Source organism: Emydura macquarii, unplaced genomic scaffold, assembly GCF_026122565.2.
Source record: "Emydura macquarii macquarii isolate MOO-44397 ecotype Brisbane River unplaced genomic scaffold, CSIRO-AGI_Emac_v2 contig_2699, whole genome shotgun sequence".
NCBI lineage: Eukaryota > Metazoa > Chordata > Testudines > Chelidae > Emydura > Emydura macquarii.
In genome coordinates this window covers 3,711,079-3,732,768 of record NW_027132836.1, presented here as the reverse complement: position 1 = coordinate 3,732,768, position 21,690 = coordinate 3,711,079, and the positions used below count along the sequence as shown (strand labels likewise).

Below are 21,690 nucleotides of genomic sequence, written 5' to 3'. Positions count from 1 at the left end.
GGCCCAGCCAGGGCTACCGGCACAGATACTACTGGGTCATGTGCTCTCTCCTGGCCTCCTGCTGGCAGGAAGACAGTGTGTGCAGGAGGCCCCGTGACCCCTACCATAGATGGGAGGGACGGGAACTGCAGCCCAGTCCGGCCTCAGCAAGGTCTGCCCCTCTGAGACCGGGCCCAGCTGCCCAGTGAAATATGGGGCTCCCATAGCAAGAGGGCACTGGGGGGAGACAGGCCCAGTGCAGGACAGGGGGATGGCCTGGGAGCACACGAGCGCCTGCACAGAAAGCAGCCGGAGCAGAGGCGGGTGATAAGGACAGTGCCACCGCCAGGAGAACGGAGAAGTTACATACAAAATGGGGTGAGGCCAAGCCTGGAGGGGTGGGCATGGCACCACACCCAGGTGCAGCTCCCAGGGAAGGGTCCCACCCCCACAGTGAGCGGCACTCGCTGGAAAGAGGGAAGTGGAGGGCGGAACCAGATCAGCTCCGTGCCTGCCAGCTACGCCTCAGCCCCTGCAGCCCCCACCCTGTCCGGGGAGCCGGGACTCACGGCCCAAGCAAGTGGTGTGGACAGTAAAGCCCTGTAGCCCACAGCAGGTCTGCTGCCCGGAAAGCAGGGCCCGGCCAGGGCCTCGCAGAAACGCGGAGCGGGCCAGGCTGCAGCCTGCACCAGCACGTGAGGCAACCGCTAGCTGCAGGGGAAAACCAGGGCAAAGCAGCTCAGCGGGTCGCCAGGCTCCAGTAGCCTCAGGGGGGAGCACGCCCAGGCTGGGCTGGTAGCGCGCTGGGCACGGGCTGTCACGGGACCGCTCGGTAACACCAGGACAGAGATGGTTCCAAATTAAAAACTTTATTTCGATTCTCGTCAGTGCCCACTTCCCAACAGTAACCAGCCTGAGCGCTGCGCTGCCCTGCGACGTGCTGCCGGCCCCGTGACACCACCAGCACCGCAGGGAGCTGCTGCAGGACACAACGCGGGAACAACTGGCCCTCCAGGCTCTGTGCAAATGGAAGCCACCCTGGCCCCGAGTGACGCAGCGGCCCCAGCTCCCACTGCTGGGGAGCCGCTTCCTAAGTGTGCGGCGTCCCCCTGCCGCGGTGCCGCTCCCTGCCTGGACAGGGTCCGCCCCGCCAGCAGTGCATCAAGTTCCCGCACCATGGCTGGGCAGTGCCACCAGGGGCCCCCCTCAGACAAAGCTGTGGCTGTCTGTGCCAGAGCAGGCCTGCACAGGGGCCGTGCGCCCGAGAGGTGGCAGGAGCCACCCGAGTCCCTTCCTGGCCAAGTGGGTGCTGCCCTATTTGCGCCTGCCAAAGATGGACTTCTTGCTGGGGTTCTTCTCGCCCACACTCAGGCCGATGAGCAGCCGCGCCTTCTCGTCCTCCTCCTGCTGCTGGATGGGCCCATCGGATTTGCTCTCCAGCTTCCCCCGGGCCTCTGCCCCGGCAGCCGGCTTCAGGCGCAGCTTCTCCTTGATCACCTGCACAGGGGAGGGAGAGACGGGGTCGGGAGACAATGGGGGAGGGAGATGGCCAAGGCTTGCCCCGGGTGTGACAGCTCAATCACAGGCCCCATCCAGGGCTCACTGCCTGGGGCTCCCCTGCACAGCCTGGCAGAGACAGCGGTGCCAGGGCCAAGAGCTCATCTGCAACCTCTGCCCTGCCCAGAGAGAGACACCACGGGCACACGCCCGGCCCCACTCGGGGAAGAAGACGCAGAGGGAGGGCAGCGAACTGCAGGCAGACAGCAGCAGGCGCCAGGGGCTCCCCAGCACGACTGACAGAAGAGGGGCTGGAATCCAACCCCCAACACAGACAGCGACCCTCAGTGCTCCAAGCGCCTGCGGCAGATCTGCTCCCCGCTGCGGTTCGGCTGGGGGAGGTTCCGGGACCTTACCTGTGCTACCAAGGCCTTGCGGCTGTCCCGCTTCACTGCCATAGCAAAGTCCAGCCACGTCCATGTGTTGTTGTGATACTCCAGGCACGGCAGCACCAAGTTCAGGTCACCCCAGTCCACGCTGTTCTTCTCGCCCTGCGCCAGACGACGCGTCAGATCCCGCGGCCACAGCCAGCCAATCCCAGCCTGCTCGGCCGGCCACTTCCAACAGGCGCGGCGCGCGGTGCAGCAGACTGTGATGCTGAGTGGGACCGGGGCAGAAGCTGAGGGGAGCGTGCAGGGGACTGCACTGTGGCCCAGGAATGCCCTACGGTGCATGAGGAGTCAGGCATCCCAGCCAGCCCGATGGCAGCGTAGTGCCTAGGAAGCAGGCAGGGCCACCTGTGGAACTGCCCCTGCCCCAGAAGGAACCAGGCACCCTGCAGCTACCACGGCCCATGGAGAGACAGAAGGTGATCCTCAGAGATCCTGTTCCTCCACACCCCCCTCGGGGCCAGCCCTGCCCCCAGAACACACCCATGGCTGTCCCCTTCTCTCCCGCCAGCACTCGCAGGTCCGGCCCTGCCCCGCCCCAGCTGCCTTGCGGGAGGGAGGCACTGACCTTGTAGCTGACACAGAGCGGCACCTGTGGGATCTTGATGTAGATGAAGGAGTTGTTCATTGCTGCACGCTCCTTCATCTTGTCAATGTCGTCCACGGGATGCTGGGAGGACGGAGCCGGACAGAGCCATCAGCAGAGGCTCCCACCCACAGAGCAAGAGGAGGGGGAAAGTGGTGCATAGCTGGGCACTGGCCCTGGCCCCGTAGGAAGGGGGCGTCGCTTCATTCAGGACAGCACCCAGCCCAGGCTCATATTTCTTCCCTGCCATGTGCCCAGGGGCCTTAGGATGACACCACAGTCGGTGCCAGCTGCTCAGCAGCTTACGAGCGTGCGGTAAGTGGGGTGAATTGCTCGCAGGCCTGGACCAGACCACGGCAGCCAGGCGCTGAGGGAGCACTCCTAGGCTGTAGGCACAGCAGCCCTGTCTGAGCCCCGGCCCACGCGGGACAGAAGCTCTTGGTGAGGCTCTAAAGGAGACGCCCTCCCCCAGAGGCAGCAGGGTGGATACCTCGGGGGCTTTCCGGAATGACCTCCTGACCCCTGACGTCCGGTTCAGTCCCTGCGCGACTCCTTTTCCTGCGCCCAGCGAGTCCTCAGCCACAATCAGCTGTCTCGGCTTCACCACGGGCATCCCTGCGAGAGCCAGAGATGTGACGGGCAGGAGGGACCGACGCGGTTCTCTGGCCCACCCGCCCACTGCTGCTCCCAGGCCGGAGAACCTGGCTGAGCTGGAGCAGAGCTGTTAGGATAGACACCCCGCCTCCCCCCAGAGAGTCCAGTCCAGTGACGGCGAGTCCAGCCCAGCCCTCGGCTGTTCCGATGAGTTAAAAACGGGCACCGTAGTCCCAGCGTACTCCAGCTCCGAGCCACGGGCTCCTATTCTTCACTAGCCTGAGGAGCCCTCTATGATCACAAATCTTCCTCCCATCGAGGTGTTTATAGGCCACGATCCAGTCACCTCTTGCTCTGCTCTTCGATATAACAAACTGAGCTCCCTTCCTGTCACCTACGGCGGGTTTTTCAGAGCCTGAATCATTCCCGCTCGCTGCTGAGCCCTTCCCAGTTGGCCAACATCCTTTCTGAAGTGTGGACACCAGCACCGAGCACTATCCCAGTGATGGGCTCACCAACGCCGCACACAGGGGGACCCCTCCCTACTCCTGCTCGATATTCTCTGGCTTATACATTCACCCCCAGCCAGCCCAGCACGTGAGCTCGTGTTCAGCCGGTTTCCACCATGAGCCCCGACCAGAGTCGCCGCTTCCCAGCGCACCGCGCCCACCCGGTCAGTGAGACCTGCCTTCATGGCTCCTAGATGGAGGACCCAGCATCGGCTGCATTAAAATGCACCTTGGTCAAGGGCGCCCAGCTTCCCCGGTGATCCAGACTGCTCTCGAGAAGTGACCTGTCCCATCGCCATCTACCACTGCACCAGTCTGAGCCTCTGCTGCAAACTTTCTATCTTGCTTCCACCGCACTGACAAAGACACTGCAGGGCCTTGGCTGGAGAACGGCTCCTGGGAGCCCATGGGACGAGGAGTCCCTGTTTCCCACGCCTCTCGGGGATCTCTCGCCCCCCTTCACCACGCTGATTTTGAGTGGGGCTCGGTTTCAGCGGGGGTCGGGCTGGACTGCGCCTGGCCCCTCCCTGCGCAGCACGCACACCTGTCGTCACCAGCTTGGATTTGTCCTCCTCATCCCCCACCTCCTCCTCCTCCACGCTGCGGCCAGGAAAGAAGAAGCCCATCATCCTGTGGAAGAACTGGTGCGTGAGCTGGATGGTCAGGGGCACCACGTTCACCTGCAAGAGGAGCAGCATGTCAGGGCCAGTGCTGGAGCAGCCCAGGGGACCCTGGCCCAGACACCCACACGGCACGGAAGCCCCTGCCCTGTTGCCTGCAGCGCCTCCCACTGGGGACGGAGGAGCAGAACCCCAGCGCCAGGCCTGCTCCGGGCCCCTAGGGCTCTGGGTGGGTGCAGGAGCGCGTGCCCACCGGAGCCTCACCTCAAAGTGCTCCTTGATAGAGATGCCTCCGACGGGCGGGCGGACCTTGCTGAATATCCGCAGCGCGAGCTGCCGGCCCGACTGGCAGGAACTCTGGGGGCGCAGCACCACCTGCAGGGCATGGATGGGGAGGCGGAGATGGTGGGGGCACAGCCAGCCAGGAGCCCACCCGGTGACACGTCTGACACCCCCGCACCCAAGCCCCGTCACAGGATGGCTGCCGCCCCTCCCCGTCCCTGGCCAGCGCTGCCTCCCGCGGGGCCGGCACTTGCCTTGTACACGGCGTTGGGCAGAAGGTTGTTCATGGTGACCCAGCCCAGCTCCAGGAGATGCTCCGCCGTGTCATCCGACTTGTTCACCTGCAAACAGAGCGGTCAGCCCCCGGGCCCCGACGCGCGCTCCTTGCCCCGGGGCCCGCCCAGGGGCCCGCGTGCCACCTCCCCCTCAAGAGTGGCGCCCGAGCCTGCGTGCCACGCAGGGGGCACTCGAGCCCCCCGCTGGGCTGCGGTACCTTGCTGTAGAGGAAGCGCTGGAGCTCCAGCTCCGCGATGCCGAGCTGCCCATCTTCCTCGGTGAGGCGCCAGCGTGCCTGGGCGAAGTAGAACTCGGTCCGCCGGGCCACGCTCACGTCCTCCAGCTGCTTGCGCAGCTCCATCTTGTTTGCCCGCTGCAGCTGGAAATCCTTAAAACACCTGCAACGGCGGGCAAGGGAACGCGTGAGCCAGCAGCGTCCAGGCGCGGCCGCGGAGCTAGGAGCAGCCAAAGGGCAGGGCAGCCCCAGGGAAGCGGAGGCACCGTGCAGCGCCGGGGGCAGCAGGCCTTGGGCACTGGCGGGGCTGGTACCTGATGAGAATGTTCAGCTCCTCGCTCTCCAGCTGCAGAGCCGCCTTCTCCTGGCTCAGCTGCAGCTGCAGCTTCTGGTTCAGCTCCAGCAGGTTCTCGTTCTTACTGTCGTCCTGCAGGGACTGAGGGACCCGCACCGTCAGCACCTCCCTGGCCCACGCAAGCCAGAACCAGGGCCCCGCATTCCCCACGGGGAGCGGGAACCGGCCCAGCGGCTACAGAGCCTCCCCAGGCCGGCCAGCCCAGGCCTCACCTTCATAACGGAGTACATCTGCTTCTCCAGCTGGCGGATCTGCGCCACGTGCTGCCGCACCGCCTCCTGCAGGTGCAGGATGCTGCTGCGCTGCTCCTCGGGGTTGCTGGAGATCTCCAGCTGGAACCGCACCCTCTGCTTCTTCTCGCTGTGCTCCTGGGACCCAGAGAGAGAGACAGGACAGGGTGAGGGGGTCTCTCGGGAGCCCGTTAGCCCTGCGTGCGGTTCCGGCCCACGGGTACCTTGCGCTTGGGCTCCACGTGCAGCAGCAGGTTGTTGACGATGTCGAGGATCATGGCGTACTGCGCCGGGTTGGTCGAGATCTCCAGGTCGTGGTGGATCAGCGTGAAAGTGTCGACGGCTCCTGGGAAGGGATGAGAGGAAGGGGCGTCGGGGACCAGCTGGGTAAGAGCAGCCCCTACGACAGCCGCCGTGCCAGGACAGCTCCCGGGGCGCCCTTACACTCCCTGGCAGCTGCAGAGGGACCCACCGGTGGGGCCTGCAATACAAACAAGGGCCACGGAGGCAGAGCCCACCCCCTGCCATGCCCCAGGGGAGCTGGGAACCAGGCCATGACAGGCCCAGCCCAGAGACAAATCCGCTGTCTCCAGCCCACACTCCTCTGCCGCTCGCCAGTGCTGCATGAGCTGGGCTTTGCTGCACACCTGGGGCCCATGGAGTGGGGCAGGCACTGTGCACCTCACTGTTCCCTGGCCGCCCAGAGAAGGGCAGAATTAACCCGAGAGCCGCCCCAAGCAGGGAAAGCAGAGGCTGTGCCCCACCTGTGCCCCACTGAATGGAGCCAACAGCAGCTGCCCTTCTCTCTGATCCAAGGGGAGGTGCAGCCCCCACAGACAACAGGGCCACGAAGGGTTAAACTAAAATTCTGCCCGCCAAGGCCTGTGGTCCTGGCCTGCCCCCAGGGAGCCCCCCCGAGAGGACACCGCCGGTGCCCAGTGCCATACCCTCCTGTTTCTTCAGCAGGTCCTCCTTCTCCTGGTTGGCGGGGCTGTCGGGGGGCTTGATCTGCGTGGCCAGCTCCGGGTCAATGTCATGGCTGTAGCTGATGTAGTACATGCGGCAGCTGCAGCGGGAGATGATTCTCTGCACCTGCTGGCTCTGCTGGGCTTCGGACGGATGGTTCCAGTCTGGGGGCCGCACAGGGGCTGCCGTCAGCGTGGTGCTGCCACCCCAGGCCCGGGTGCACCGATTCACAGATGCGCCGGGTGCCGGGGCAAGGGCGGGGCGGTGGGGGGCAACCGCTGGGATGAGAACACGGGAGGGGAGGGGATGGACCTAAGCCCTCTGGAGAGTCTCCCCAGAACGTGTCCGTGGGCACGGCCCCCGCCCGCACCCCCCTCCCGGCCTGGGCGCTAGAGGAAGAGGACAGCGCTCTCAGCTGCGCCAGCTCCTTGGGGGACGCAGACGGGCAGAGGGGACGATTCCCGGGCCCCAGGCAATCAGTGCTGTGTGTGCTGACCTGTGGTCGTGCTGACCATACCGCCCACGGCCTGCCCGCTCTCCATCAGCTCCTGCACCGAGTCCAGGCTCCTCTGCCGATGCTCCTCGATGTTCTTCACCTGGGGCAGGAGGGACGCTGGTGACTCCCCAGGTGCCAGTAGGGGGCTTGCCCCAGGGGCTGGCTGGGCAGGAGCCCTGCCGTGGATTCAGGGGGCTCCCTTCGCTCTCAGGCCTCTGACTCACGGCACGCCGGGGGCATCCCCACGCTAAACCCATCGCACACGGGAACTAGAGAGCCCAGTGCCACCCCCCGCCCCGGCTCTCCCAGCTCAGCAGCCAGCTGGCAGCCACCAACCTCCAGCCACAGCTGCCCGTCCTCCCTCTCGGTGGGGCTGCTCTCCGTGGTGGCGAAGTACTGCATGCCGTCCAGCAGGCAGGTCCACGAGGTCTTCTGCTTCAGGGTGTCTCCGTACCAGGCGGGGTGGTGCTGGCACTGCAGCAGCTGGGCCTTGGCGGCAGACACAATCACGCAGCCCTCCGTTTCTGCGCCACGCAGCATCATCTGCGGGAGAACAGGCCCCTGGGAAGTGACCCTGCCGTCTCCAGGACGGGGCAGCCGAGCCGGGAAATAAACCAGAGCAAGGAGGGCCCGCAGTGTCTTGCCCAGCAGCAGGCCCAGCGGAAAGAAAGGCACAGCTCAGCCATCACTTCTCCCAGCGGGGGACGTGTGGGCTGGGGGGCGAGTTCCCCGCCTCTCCCAGCGGGGGGCGCTGTGGGAGGCAGGGCAGGAGCAGGGGCTGGAGGATCCGGGTCTGTCCCGGAAGCAGCTGGGCGGGGCGCGGGTACCTGGCAGTTGACCAGCTCGAGGAGGCAGTTGCGGGTGAAGATGTCGTCGGTCTGGCAGGCTGCGATCCCGCACAGCTGCTCGCTGGCCCCCGAGTCCTCCTCCGTGAAGACCACGAATTTATCCGTCTCCTCAATGAGCTTCTGCAGCATGTAGGCCCCTGGGAGCGGACGGGGTGGGTCAGTGCTGGGCCGGGGCAGGGGGAGCGGGAGCCAGCCGGCTGTGAAGGGCTGGCTCAGCCCCGCTGAGCTGTCGGTCCTGGGGGAGCCGGCTGGGCACTCACCCCCCGAGGAGCCCCGCTCGCTGGTGACGCCAGCCGCCCGCGGGGGGGGAAGGGCAGTGGAGAGCGGGCGCCGTTTCAGCTTCTTGGCCTGCAGCTGGGTGTCGATCTTCAAGCCCTTCAGCGCCTCGGTGGACAGGTTCCGCTTAAGCACGGCCGCCTTCTTGTAGCCGTCGTAGAGGCCGAAGGCGATGTCCCGGTTGGTGGTGGTCCAGGACGCCCGCAGGTCCACCAGGTGCAGCTGGTGCGTGTGGAAGGCGTCGTCCCCTTCCCGCATGGTCAGCTCCTGCAGCCGAGCCGGGGTCGGACAATCACCGGGGCAGCGAGCCCCAGCGGGTAGCAGCCTGGGCTGGGGCTCGGGACGCCCAGGCTCCATTCCCCGTGGGGCAGCCTGGGGCAAGCCACTGCCCCTCTGTGTGCCAGATGCCCCGCACCCGCCACCCCGCCCATGCCAGGCTCTTAAAGAAGGGGGATCGACGTCACCCCAGGCTGCTGAGTCTGCAGGCATTTGAGCCCTGCTCGGTTTCTCCAGCACCCCGAGTGCCCTCCCGCTCCAGGCTTCACCCCAGCAGACAGCCAGAGGTGCCCGTCCCACGCAGGTACCGTGTGGCAGCCTAGGCAGAGCCAGCTTGTCCGCGCCGCCCCAATCGCTCAGTCCCTGCAGCCCCCGGCTGGTGCCAAGAGCAGAGCTAGTGCAGGGCCCGTGGCCTCTTCTCTGCCCGGGGACGGGCGGTACGTACCTCGTCGGCACTGCGGCCGCTGTGCCGCTGGTAGGTGAGGGAGGACAGGCTCAGCAGGTGGGTTTTCTTCACCTGCGAGTGCGAGTCGAGCCGGTGGTCAGCGTTCTCGTCGCAGGTCGACGCCATCAGGTGCACGGTGACCAGGCTCAGGTCGCTCACCATCTGCGTGACGCTCCACTCCGAGATGAGGCGCCGCATCACCGTGCCAGCTGGGGGCAGGGGCAGAGCTGTGAGCGAGGGGAGCCTGCCACCCACCCCACCCAGACAGCGCCTCCAGCCTCACCTTGGGGGATGAGCCGCTGAGTCCCACGCGTGAAGACGTGCCCCTGGCTGCACTCCAGCTGGACGCCCCGCTGCTGTGCGAAGGAGGCCCAGTAATGCACCTAGGGAAGCACACACAGGCGCTGAGATGAGCTGCAGGGGCCGGGTGCGGGAGAGCAGCCGATCAGGCAGAGAGCCGGCCGGCCGGCCGGAGCCCACGGGCCTCACCCGAGGCGTGGCGCCGGCCTCACCTGCAGCTGGGGGAAGCGCGCCGTGTAGGAGAGCTGCTTGTAGTGCTGCCCCAGCTTCTTCTTGCCGGGCTTCATGTTGTTGAAGAGCTTCCCGCGGCAGACGGGGCGCGTCACGCTGCTCCAGGTGGCCCAGAAGTTCTGCATCCAGCGCAGAGTGCTGCTGTAGAGCAGGATCCGGGGCTGGGGAAGCTCTGAGAGCAACAAACGTCAGCACTGGGCCCAGGGCCTCCCGCAGCCCCCCCATGACCCCGCCAGCCCCCCCAGACCTCTCCCTTCCCACGGCAGCGGGGACTGGGATGCCTGCTCTGCCTGGGATGGCAGAGCCCACAAGCGCTATGGGGGGCCTGCACTCAGCCCATCACGTGGCCAAGGTAGGCAGTGGGGGGGGATACAGGGGATCTCCACTGACCCCCCGGCCTTCCGACCCAGAGCCCCAAATCAGCAGCCACCAGAGCTCCCAGCGAGAATGGCTACAGCCCGGTTAGTGGCGCAGCAGCAGCTGGGAGGGGCCGCGCTGCGTTCCAGGGGATGGGCGGCCCACCCGCGCCATCGCCCGGGCAGGGAGCGCCCGGAGCGCCCGGCTGGGCCGTGACTCACCCCCGCCCGGCCGGCTCAGCTCCATCCGGATGGCGAGGTTGAGGTTCTCGGAGCGGAAGGCCCGGTACGAGTCGTGGAGCTGCCCCAGGGGCAGCTCGGGCACGAAGTCCGGGGAGCGCAGCACCACGCTGTGATGGTCCTGGGGGTTCCCGTGGCACAGCCACTGCAAGTCCAGGCTCATGCAGAGGTCGGGCAGGTGCAGGAAGCAGCAGTCGTCGTACCTGCCAGAGAGAGGGGCCGGGTTATGCTCCAAGGGCCCGTCTCTCCCCCCCGCCTCCCCTGGCTGAGGCTTACTTGGAGGCCGTGCGGACGTTGATGTCCAGGTCGCCCCTGAAGACGAACTGGCCAGGTCTCCAGTGGAAGGAGAGGTGGCTCCATTCCCAGTGCATGTTCTCAGTGGTGTTGTACGGATCCTGCAGGAGGGAGGCTGAGCATGAGGGCAACGGGCGGGGCGGGTCCCGGACCCGCCCCAGCGCAACCCCACTCCGGCCTCACCTCGGTGGCCAGCTGGTGCAGGTTGGCCTGCTCGATGTCCAGCTGCCAGTCCCCGTGGAAGAGCAGGCGGCTTTTATCCCACCAGGGCAGGGGGGGGCTGGGATCCGCCGAGGGCTTGGTGAGCAGATCGACACACTGGCCAATCAGGGTCCAGGCCGGGTCCCAGCACGGCCCCCAGACGACGGTGTACTGTACAATCTCCGCTACGGACACAGACAGCGGCTCAGCGCAGCTCCCGCTTCCCCGGCCCGCGGCTGCCCTCTGCGCACGCCCTGCAGCGCTGCCCCGGGTCCCCCAGAGCGTCACCGTTCACCTCCAGCCCTGCCCCACTCGCGTCCTGCCCATCCCAAACCCGGCACTGCCCAGCGCAGCTCACAGAGAACAAGCCTGCTTCACACAGCCCGGCCCCAGACGCCCAAGTCTCAAGCCTCACCGTCTAAGGGGCCAGCCCCACGGCAGGAGAGCGGTGCGTGGTGCTCCTCCAGTCCCACGTGGAGCCCACGTGTTACCCACCAACCACCCCAATGCAAGCTCCTGCTGCGAGAGCTGGAAGGACGCTGAGGAGATGAACTCGGAGCCCTTGAAATCCACCCCAGACCCACGCCAGGGCATTGGGACCCAGCCCAGAACCCAGCCCAGACCCGCCTGTAGGATCGGGCCCCCCGAGCCCACTTACAGTGAAAGTTGTGGTAGAACTTCAGGGGCGGCATGTTCCTCTCCACAGACACGTCGCCCCACGGCGCTCCCAGCTTCAGCCACTGGCGGCGGCGAGAGCAGGCCTGGCCGCAGGGCTCTGCCCCGAGCAGCCGGCCCGACAGCCGCCAGTCCCGGATCTCAAACAGGTAGCGGGGGTAGTCCCGGATCCGCACTGTGGGGCAGAGCAGACACCACGCTGACTGCTGGACCTGAGGGGAGCCTGGGCTCAGACCCATCCCTAAGGGGCATGGCGAGAGGTCCTGCGTGCGGTGGTCTCTGGGCAAGGGGCGGGGCAGGGGACACCCCTCGCTGACCAGGAGGGACCCTCCTGCAGGGAACCAGCGTGCTTCCCATTGCACATGGCCTGGGGGCCCATCATGCCCCCAGCAGCACTTTCACCATGGGGAGCAGGGCAAGGTGCCGGAGCACAGAGCTGAGGGGCCGTGCGGGCTCACTGGGGGGCAGGGCGCGGAGGCTGCGGGGCAGCGGAGCCCACAGACCCACTCACCGAAGAATGTCTTGACGCTGCCCTTCAGCATGCGGCACCACTGGATGGCCAGCTCCAGCCCCTCGGGCGGGAAGGGGCTGAGGCTGTCCAGGTCTCTCATCTGCTCCAGCACGCGCTCCACCCCGTGGAAGGACTCGTCGGCCAGAGCCACCAGCTCCAGGCTGGAGAGGGTCCAGGTGAGCAGGGCCTTGCGCATGGGCGTGTTGGCGTAGAGGCGCCGGGAGCGCTGGATGTAGATCTCAATGTTCTTCTTCTCCAGCGAGGCGTAGAGCTCCTCGATCTTGCGGGCGGGCAGCAGCTCGCCGTGCTGCTTGCGCAGCGCTGCCACCTTGGCATCCAGCAGCTGCAGCCGCTTGGCGCTCTCCTTGCTCTCGTCCTTCATCAGCTCGTAGTTGTCCCGCAACTTCACCTCGAAGACGTCGTCCAGGAAGACCCAGGAGAAGTGCTGCACCTTGAGCAGGAGGTCGGGGGGCAGGGCCGGGCTGGGGGCCTGGCCTCGCCGGTGCAGGCCCTTCAGCCACTTCTGCACGCCCACGGCCTCGTCCAGCGTGCGGGAGAAGTCGTACTGGTAGGGCAGCTCGATGGCCACGCTGGCGAAGGTGAAGGCCCAGACACGGTTGCGCAGGGTGCGCAGGGTGGGGAAGGGGCTGCGCCGCAAGATCATCTCCTCCAGCTCCGGCAGCAGCTGCACCTCCACCTCCTTGAAGCTGAAGATGCTGTGGCCGTCGAAGCCGGCGGCCAGGTCCGGGCAGTAGGCGTGGAGGGCGCTGCCGTGCCGGCTCACCGAGGCCTGCTCCGCCACCAGGCTGATGTAGCTGGCCTCCGAGACAAAGGCCGTGAGCTTGGCTGAGCTCAGCTCCAGGCTCAGGTTGAGGACTCTCTTTGGGGGGCCCTGCTCCAGGCTGGGGTCGGCTGGCTCAGCGGCCTGGCTCCCCGGGAGGCGGGGGGAAGCGCGCCCTTGGCCCAGGGTGCTCTGCAGCACTGCCCAGCACTGGAGGGTGGCCAGGGTGTGCTGGTACAGGAACATGTGGTCAGGTGGGCTCCACAGCACAGTCAGGCCCTCGCCGCACTGGACCTAGGGCGCACAAAGGGGCAAGGGTGACTGGGTCTCTCCCTCGGCGAACCCCGGGGCCCAGCGTGCCCGCTGGCGCCAGACACAGCAGGCAGGGGCCGAGCGAGCTCCGCCCGGTCGCCTGGCTCCTGACCCCCTGAACCCCACGCACCCCAGTGGACCCCGCGGCTCCCCCCGCCAGCCCTGCTCAGTGCTGGCGCAGGGGCAGCGTCGCCCCAAGGGACGGGGCCTAGGCTGAGAGCCCACCACTCGCCCTCACCTCCGGCCGGCCGCGCGAAGTCCCAGTCCCAGAGGGGGGATGCCAGCAGGCGCCTCACCTGCTGGGCCACTCAGCTACCTTGGACTCAGCCCAGGGGTACACGCGGCACTGCCCTGCCAGTGTGCGCTCGGCCGGCCCAGGACCTACCTCCAGGGAGTGGATGCTGCTGTGGTAGGTGAAGGAGAGCATGGAGAGGCTGACAACGGGGCAGTGGATGGCTGAGGCCTTGCAGCATGGCTGCATCTTCTCCGGGATGCTCTTCACCAAGGCCAGCACCGTGCCCTGGATGCTCACCGTGCAGCTCTCAGCACTGCCCAGGACAGTCAGCGTGTCCAGCCTCACCTCTGAGGCACCTAAGAGACAGGCCGTTACCTCGGGGGCCCAGAGAGGACCAGAAGCTGCTCACAGCCAGGACGGGACAAGGACGCCCTCCCCTCCAGCAGAGAGATGGTCACTTCCCAGGAGCCAAGGGAGCTGGGGCTGCCGAGAGCCAGGACAGGAGACCCCGGGAGGGACTGTGGGCCACTGAGAGCTGGGCTGAAGGGCTGGGGCAGGGAGGCTGCAGCCAGCATGGGAGTGTGGGGGCTGAGAGCCAGGCCAGGCTTCAGGATCTCCGTGCCAGGAAGGAGGCGTTTGTGGGTGTGTCCTGCAGGAGAAAGCCCAGACGCCTGCACCGAGGTGCCGGCAGCCTCACTTGGTACTTACCCACCAGGCTGGACAGTGTGAACAGGTTCACATCCTCCACCTTCAGGTCCACCTTCCAGAGCAGGCCTGGGGACTCCCCGGGGGAGGGGGCCGGCCCCGCCGGAAGCTCTGCCTGACTGGCCTCTGGGTGCAGCAGGGCCAGGACTCTGGAGAGACACTCGGTGCAGGTGTCCGACGACTCCACCTGCAGCCCCTGGACGGTGCAGTCCAGGAACAGCGTGTCCGCCTGGGCGCTGGACATGCCCAGGGGCTGGTTGTAGCTGCCCTGCAGGGGACACAGTCCAGTCACTCTCCCACCCCAAGGGGACCCGCACAACAAGCTGCAGCCCAGGCAGAGCCCCTCACCGCTGCCCGTCACAGGGTCTGCGGGGAAGGGACACGTCCCCTGCTGCCTTCACAAGGGAGCTGTGCCCATGCCCGCTGGGCTGGGGGGAAAGCAGCCGCCCCGCTCAGGCTCGGCCCCTCTCACCTGCAAGTTGAAGGAGTCCAGGATGAGGGCCTCTCCCCACACATGCATGTTGGGGGGGTGCGGGGCCCTCTGGATGTGCGAGTCGTTCCCCACGCGCCAGCACAGGTGGTCGATGGCCAGCACCCCCCGCTGGTGCACGCTCTGGGGGCGCAGGTGCTGGTAGTCTGATGGCACAGAGCAGGAGGTGAGCATGGGGGGGGGGGCCTCTGCTGACCCCCAGCTGCATGCAAGGCAGAGGCTGAGGACCCAGCTGCTGCCCCCCAAGGTCATGGGGGTTCAGTGTTCACCCTGACCCTGGGGATTCGATCCTGCCCCAGACCAGGCGTGGAGGAACTGCTGCACAGGTATCCCTGCCAGGCCAGAGCCTCCTGCCCCTGCTCCGCTCACAGCGCTGCCCCTCCACGCCGTGCTGGAGGGCCCCAGCCCAGACTGGCCCCTTCCCTGGGAATGGCAGCTGCTGGCCACGCCCGCGTCCCCACGCCCCTGCCCTTGAAGCCACAGAGCCCTTACAAAACAGAGAGGGGCCCCTGGGCCTGGTGACAGGCTGGGAAGGCATCCGCAGGGCCACGCCGCAGGCTCTTACCTGCAGAGATGGTGTTGAAGCCCAGGGCGAAGGGCGGCGTGTCCCCCAGCTGCACAGAGATGCTGATGTTGGACAGGGAGGCACAGACGATGATGGGCGCCAGGATCTGGGGGCAGCTCCTGCTACAGGGTGAGGAGGACCGCGGCATTAGTGAGACGCTGAGCACCGCCCGCCTCGGACGAGCCTGCTACGGAACAGGCCTGGCAGGCCACAGCAGGGCCACAAGGCCAGGCCAGCGCCAAGCACGGCTTCTCCGTGGAGGGGCCTAGCTGCACAGCTCTCCTGCTGCGCTCCGGGCCAGGCTGGGAGTGCTCCCTGGGCAGGTATCGCACCGCACGAGCATCTTTGGGCCCGCCTGGTCTTGTCTCTGAGCGGTTCACGGCTCACTGCTGGCCGGGGCGTGCATGCAGCTCCGTGGGGGAGGGTTACCGCAGCACCTCCCGCGGGCTCACTGAGGTGAAGCACTCAGGCGACAACCCCCCAAGGAGGTTTGCATTTACGGAGTCACATGGGGTTTCCCAGAGCCCGACGGACAAAGAAAGGGCCTTTCGCATGAAGGACACAGAGTCTTCATCTGATTCAGCAAACACACCACGGGGAAACAGCCACTGCGGAAGGGCTGGGAAGATTTTGGCCATGGGACTGCCGGGTGACTCCGGCGAGCGTACCAGAACGTGTGTTGGGCTTGACACATTTTCTCTGTGTATTTCGCTTTGGGCAGGCTGGGGGGGACTGGCATACATCGGTAAGTGGGGGCTCCCCACAGGGGCTGGGGAAATCACAGCGACATCAGAGGGGCTGCAAGCCTGCACCCCTGCCCTGGAGGGAGAGAGACATGGGTCTCCCCCCAGGAGCGGAGATGGCTGGGAGCCTGAAACCTTCAGCGGGTGCCCTGGAGGAAGACTGGGTGGGGTCAGAGATTCAGTGATCCCTGAACCTGTGACACTCTGGACGCTGTGCCCTGCTCTCCAGGCGGTGAACGTGGACCCTAGCTGGGGCGCAGGCGACCCAGGGATCTGAATGACACCAGCCAGCGCCAGGGCAGTCCTGCACCGGGGCTCACACGTACCTTCTCCTGTGGCTCTGGAGGGGGGCCGGCGCCCCAGTGCCCCGACGCTCCTGCGCCAGCAAGTGCAGCCAGTGAGAGAACTCCTGGTGGCGATAGTGGACGATGCAGGTATTGAGCAGCACCGCGGCTGAGAGGTCTATGGCCGTGACCTAGAGATGGGGCGGTGGGAGGTGTGAGCGAGAGCCTTCCCCACCGCTCATTAGCACGTAACCAGGCCCAGGCAGCTCAGGCCCTGGGCACCGAGGGCAGCCCGGCATGGGGGGCTGGCTGCCAGGACGCCGCCACCCGGGTGACTCGCTCACCTGCACGCTGGCTTTCAGGGAGCTGAGGCAGACGATGCGCTGGCGGCTCTGGGACAGCAGCAGGCCATCTGTGGGGAGAAGGGCAGCAGAGTCAGCGAGGCGGGCGATGGGCCGGCCGCAGACTGTGGAGCTGCAGTACCTGGGCTCATTCAAGCGGGGAGGGTGGGGGTGGGGGTAAGCCTCCCCTCCTCCTCACGGGGCAGCCCTCAGTGCGGCGGTCCCCACCCCGCAGGAGACTGCCCTGCCAGGCCCAAGCCCCTCCGGCAGGGCCCCACTCGCCTTCCAGCAGCAGCTCTGTGCTCATCTGGCCCAGGTCGGAGGTGGGCGTGAAGCTCCGCAACGGGATCTGCTCCTCGTCTCGCTGGTACAGGAACTGCAGCAGCTTCAGGGTCCACGTGAGGTGCCTGAACCCACAAGAACCGGCGCCCGGCCGAGTCACAGGACAGCCAGAAGGGAGCCGCAGCACCGCCGCCCAGCCTGCCCTGCCCCACACCACAGCCCGCCTTGGCACAGCCCCCCCAGGGCACAGCGCCGCTCCCTCGTGTGCTCACCGCCTCAAAGGGGGGGCGACCAAGAGCACCTGCTGCAGCCGGGACCTTGCCCCTGGCCATTCCCACCCAGCAATCCTGCCAGCCATGAGCCCTCCCCAAGGGGACACTGCCCAGGAAACCCACTCACACCTGGAGAGAGAACGCCCAGCAGAGGGGAATGGGGAGGCACGAGCCTCAGGAGAGGGGGGAAGGGGTGGCAGAGCAGCCAACCCAGAGCCACACGCTGGGCGCCCAGACTCGTGGGGGGGCCATCCCTCTGCCCGTTACCTCTTCTGGCTGTTCACAGACAGCACCACACTGGTGTTCTCCAGGTCCACCTTCACCTGGCTGGGGATCAGCTGCAGAGGGCGCAAGCTCAGCAGAGGCAGAGACTTCGGGGCCTCCACGGGGCCTGGGAGCAAGGGACAGACCTAGTCACAAGCAGGAGTCTCCCCCCAGAGCTCCCCACGCCCCCAGCAGGAGGCAGCGATGGCCTGGCCAGTACAGGGGCCCTGAACTCCCCACAGAGCTACCCTGGCCGGGACCCTGGCCAGCATAAACCACCCCACACCCACTCTGTCAGACACGTTCTCAGGGGTGCAGGGAAAGGAACATGGGGCCCCCGGGGCACCGTCTACCCCTCCCCCGCTGCCCTCACACACTTCCCAGGGAATGTGGCCGGCTGGCTGGCCAGGGAGGCGCCAGGCCCTGACCTGGGGCCAGGCAGCCTGGCGGGTCCCCGGCGCCGCTCCATCTCGCTCCGTTGGCTGCCCGGTGCAGCAGCTCGCTGCAGAAGAGCCCCTCGTGCAGCTCCGCGTGCAGGGGCCCCACGCCCAGGCTGACGCCCACCAGCTGCCGTTTGCTCACGTTGACCTCCATGGAGAAGGTGAGAGCCAGAGCCAGCTCTGCCAGACACGTGTCATCCTGCACGGGGGGCAGAGGGTCAAGGGGAGCCAGAGGCGTGCGCCCCATGGAGGACGGGGGTGCCTTCAAACCACCCCACTGACGTGGGGCTGCCTGCTGACAGTGCCCTATGGGGCCTGGGGCTACAGCCCCACCTCCTGGCCTTGCACGCTGGGCTCCAGGTCTGGCTCGCATCTCCAGCTGGGAGCCCTGCGCTTCGCTGTGTGCCTCCTGGTCCCGCAGCCCGGGCTGGGCTCAGCCTATGGGCAGCAGCGCTCGGCTCCTCCCCACGCCCCAAGCGCAGGAGCTGGGGCCTGGCACCCGCAGGTCCCCTGCCCTGGACACTCACCAGCTGGCTGCTCTTCAGCACCTTGCTGTTCACCTGGGCCAGGGTCACCTCACAGTCCAGGCTGCAGGGAGAGCAGAGGAGAGCTCAGACGGGAGCTGCCAGGCACAGAGGGGCCCTGCTGCTCCCTAGCCAGGTCCTTCCAACTTGGGGGCTGTGCTACAGCCCCCGCTACGGCTTGGTCCCGACAGAGAGCGCCCAACCTGCAGCAGGGCTGGCTGCCATCTGCAAGAGGCAGGCATCACCGGGGGGCTGGGATGTCTCAGGTCCGGGAGCTGTGCGTGCCACAGAAAGCTGCTGGCTGAGGGTGGGGGGTTGGGGGGGGGGGGGGCAGAGATTATGATTTTAACAGCGCTAGGGGGGGGGAATAGTGCCAGGGACTGTGGAAAGCAGGTTGCCAGCCTCCAGCCCAGATCCACCGGGCGGGAATGGCCACAGCAAAGCTCTCCCATGGCACTGTTAGCCGGCCCGGGTCCCGGGGACAGCAAGCGCGGCGTTACCTCTTCTTGTCGCTGTTCAGCAAGAGGCGCGTCCTGGTGACCTGGATGTGCCAGAGCGACTCGGAGGCGGCCACGTGCAGCACCATGATATTGACGGACTCCACGTGGACCGAGAAGAGCTGGGAGAAAGGGGCCCACGGTGAGGAGTATCTGAGGGGAGCTAGGCCGGCTCCCCACCCCACCCACTGGCACACGGAGAGACTCACCTGGCTAAGCACTCTCAGCAGGGAGGGCTTGATGGGCAGCTCCCCCTGGCTCTCCTCACTGCTGCCCTCAGCTGCAGCCTCAGGGCCAGGGAGCCCTGCCCCAGGGGCCTTCTGGAGATCGACACGGATCCGCACCTCGCCGAAACACAGCGCGAGGTAGCGTCTGTACAGAGGGACAGTGACAGGAGGCGTTACTGCAGCGCAGCACCGCCAGTATGGGCACGAGTCCTTCTCCCACCCATGGGCGCCCCCACGTCCAGGCCTGCCCCCCCCAAGTCCTCACAGCCGGGGGGCAGGGGAGTTTCAGCAGAAAGCCCTGTACCCGCCGTATGGCAGAGACTGCAGGAGAGGTGACCTGCAGAGGTGGGCTGACCTAGTCAGAGCTGGGGCCCTGGGAAGGCGCGCTGCGTCGGGTTCCAGCCAGGCTCCCAGCACAGAGAGGAGAACCGGGAAGGAGCCAGCACGCGTTGGTACTTACGGCAGCTCATGGCTCAGGAGTTTACTGGAGATCCAGACGCTGTCAATCTCCTGCAAGGACACACACGAAAGTCAGTGGAGCTGCAGGGCCTAGCCCCACCTAGTAACGCTCACCCATAGTGGGTCCCACACTCAGCGCCCATCCAGCTTGCCATCACAAGGGGACGGGGCCATGTGTGCAGATGGGGAGCACTGGGGCAGGAAGGGGCAGGGGCCAGCAGTGGGGTTATGGACGGGGCTAGCCATGATGCAGCTGGCATGGGATCTGGGACCTCAGCGGGTCACTGTCATGGGAAGGCAAAGGCCTCGCCGCGCCCGGCCGGGGAGCTGCTCCCAGTCACTGCAAGCATCTCGGGTACCCACCACTGTCTGCTGCTCCTGCTGGAACTTAAGGCTGATGTTCTGGAGCCAAAAGAACCCGAAGGAACCAATCTTCAGCTCTGCCCGGAGCCGCCGACGGCACCAGTTCGTGGCCAGTCGGCACACAAGCCACCTGCAGGCAAGTCAGAGAGGGATCCCGGGAAAGGCCAGCTCGCAGAGCACCCCCCCATCCGAACACTTGTCCCATCCCCCCTTGCAGCTCAGCAAACCCCTCCAACCTCACTGCAGGCAGCTCCGGCGCTGCCCCGCGGAACAGGCCGTGGGCAGGGACTGGATGGCTGAGTCTGTGCAAACCCAGAGCCACAGGGCCCTAGCCCCGAGCGGGGCACGGCCACAGCTACAGAGCAAACAGTGCGTGCCAGCCCGGGCGTGGCACCCAGCCGCCTCTGGGGGGGCGCACCAGGCCGGGCAGTGCCGGCCGCAGCGGGCGGCAGGGGAGCCCAAAGCCCGTGTCCGGAGCCAGGCACACAATGGCTGGGGGGGCCCTGGGGGTGCTGGAGGGGAGCCTGCATCGCTCCCTTGCTGGGGGCCACACAGAGCCAGGGCCGGGGTCACTGGGGCAAGGGGCCTGCCCGGCTGCCCTGCCCTGCCCTGCACACAGCACTTGGGCCCTACAGCTGGGGGGCCAGGCATGCCGGTCCTTGGGGGGTGGGGGGCAGGCGGCATTGCCCCCCCACTGCAAACCCGGGCAGGCTGGCCTCTGTGCCCCCCCATGGCCTGTTGGCCTGACTGGCGCTGCCCCTCCCCACACACAGCAGGCAGGCAGGCCTCTGCCCCGGCCCCCCCTTACCGCCCCCCCGAACCCTCCCTCTGCCCCCCCGCTCTCTGCCCCGGCCCCCCCACCAGCCCCCGGCCCCCCGTTACCGGCCCAGCACCAGCGCGCCCAGCGCCAACAGCAGGACGAGCAGCGCGGCGAGCAGCGGCGGCAGCATCGCGGCCCCTGGCCCCGGCCCGGCCCTTCCCTTCCGCGCCGCGCCGCGCGCCCCGGGCCAGGCCAAGAGCGAGCCGCCTCGGCGGGGCCGACCTGCCGCGAGCCCGGGGCTCGGCGCCGGGGAAGGCGGAGCGGCAGGGCCGACAGGGGCCTTCCCGGAGTGACGGGCCCAGAGCGGCTCCGCCGGGGGCGCTGTGGGGCTCGGGGGGGGGACACTGGGGGGGCAGAGCTCCAAGGGGGGCGCTGTGGGGCTCGGGGGGGATGGGCTCCGAGGGGGGGACACTGGGGGGGCAGAGCTCCAAGGGGGGCGCTGTGGGGCTCGGGGGGGATGGGCTCCGAGGGGGGGACACTGGGGGGGCAGAGCTCCAAGGGGGGCCGCTGTGGTGCTGGGTGGGAGCGGCTCCGAGGGGGGCACTAGGGATCTGCTCTGGGGGGGTCTGGGCCCCAGTGCAGCTTGGCCACCTTCCCTCCTGGGGCCACCACCCCCACCCCAGGGTCCCCGCGGGGCAGACCGTCCTGCACCAGAGCCCCCCCCACGCTGGCCTGCCCAGGCCGCCCCAGGAACGAGGTGCGTGGACAACAACTTTGCTCCGCGCAGGCCCAAGACCCACCGTGACCGTGACCGCGGCACCGAGCAGCTGTCGTCATGCTGTCCCCGTGCCGCTCGTACCTGAAACACCCATCGGCACGGGATCGGAGCAGCCATTGCCACGGCGTCCGAGCCCATCTCCCTAGGATCTTAGTACCCTACACGGGGGCCCAGCATCCATCACCCTGACCTCCAAGTGCCCCTCCCCCGGGCATCCAAGCCCTGCTCACCACAGGCTCTGAGCACACAATATCTGTCCAGGACCAAGTGCCCACTGCCATGGGATCCGGGCCCCTATTTCACCCAAACACAAAGCTTAACATGATGGGACTGTCCCACTTTAAAAAGTCTGTATTTTACATCTGGCCAGCTGTGCACACCCCAGAGCCAGAGCATTTATTTTTCCACTTCTCTTCTCCCTCCAATTCTTCATGTGAATGTGGGGTTGAAAACCAGAATCCTGTTTATTCACTTTTCATATTATTGCTTCTCTTCCTGACCTGGAGGAACCATCTCCAGGGAGAGAGGGAAATTCACTCCCTCACTGTAGTTATCCAGTCCTTGGCCTCTGCTGAGGCTGCCACTAAATGCCAATTCCAACTGTGATTTTGATGACAGTGGTACCTGCCCCTTGAGAACTG

The 21,690-nt window shown here is 66.9% G+C and overlaps 1 protein-coding gene across 2 annotated transcripts; it reads right to left on the bottom strand.

The window, feature by feature from the left end:
• Positions 1–832: 832 nt before the first annotated feature.
• BLTP2 (bridge-like lipid transfer protein family member 2) lies at positions 833–20,517 on the bottom strand. 2 transcript variants are annotated; one of them, XM_067565941.1, is made up of 39 exons: positions 20,394–20,517; positions 19,512–19,641; positions 19,150–19,199; positions 18,672–18,834; positions 18,466–18,584; positions 17,969–18,029; positions 17,430–17,640; positions 17,005–17,128; positions 16,466–16,590; positions 16,187–16,254; positions 15,885–16,033; positions 14,816–14,937; positions 14,233–14,396; positions 13,764–14,028; positions 13,206–13,411; positions 11,728–12,802; positions 11,200–11,391; positions 10,524–10,726; positions 10,323–10,441; positions 10,029–10,249; positions 9,432–9,622; positions 9,203–9,302; positions 8,920–9,128; positions 8,183–8,465; positions 7,902–8,059; positions 7,411–7,617; positions 7,075–7,174; positions 6,560–6,742; positions 5,837–5,958; positions 5,595–5,750; positions 5,342–5,463; positions 5,010–5,190; positions 4,771–4,857; positions 4,499–4,609; positions 4,159–4,294; positions 3,002–3,126; positions 2,494–2,595; positions 1,893–2,027; positions 833–1,476 (listed from the first exon to the last, which is right to left on the bottom strand). In XM_067565941.1, the coding sequence occupies exons 1-39, from the start codon at positions 20,459–20,461 to the stop codon at positions 1,294–1,296; spliced, it is 6,726 nt and encodes a 2,241-aa protein (XP_067422042.1). In that variant the 5' UTR covers positions 20,462–20,517; the 3' UTR covers positions 833–1,293. The 2 variants fall into 2 exon arrangements, with proteins under 2 accessions (XP_067422042.1, XP_067422043.1); XM_067565942.1 differs by having other exon boundaries at positions 14,816–14,934.
• Between the last annotated feature and the right edge of the window lie 1,173 nt (positions 20,518–21,690).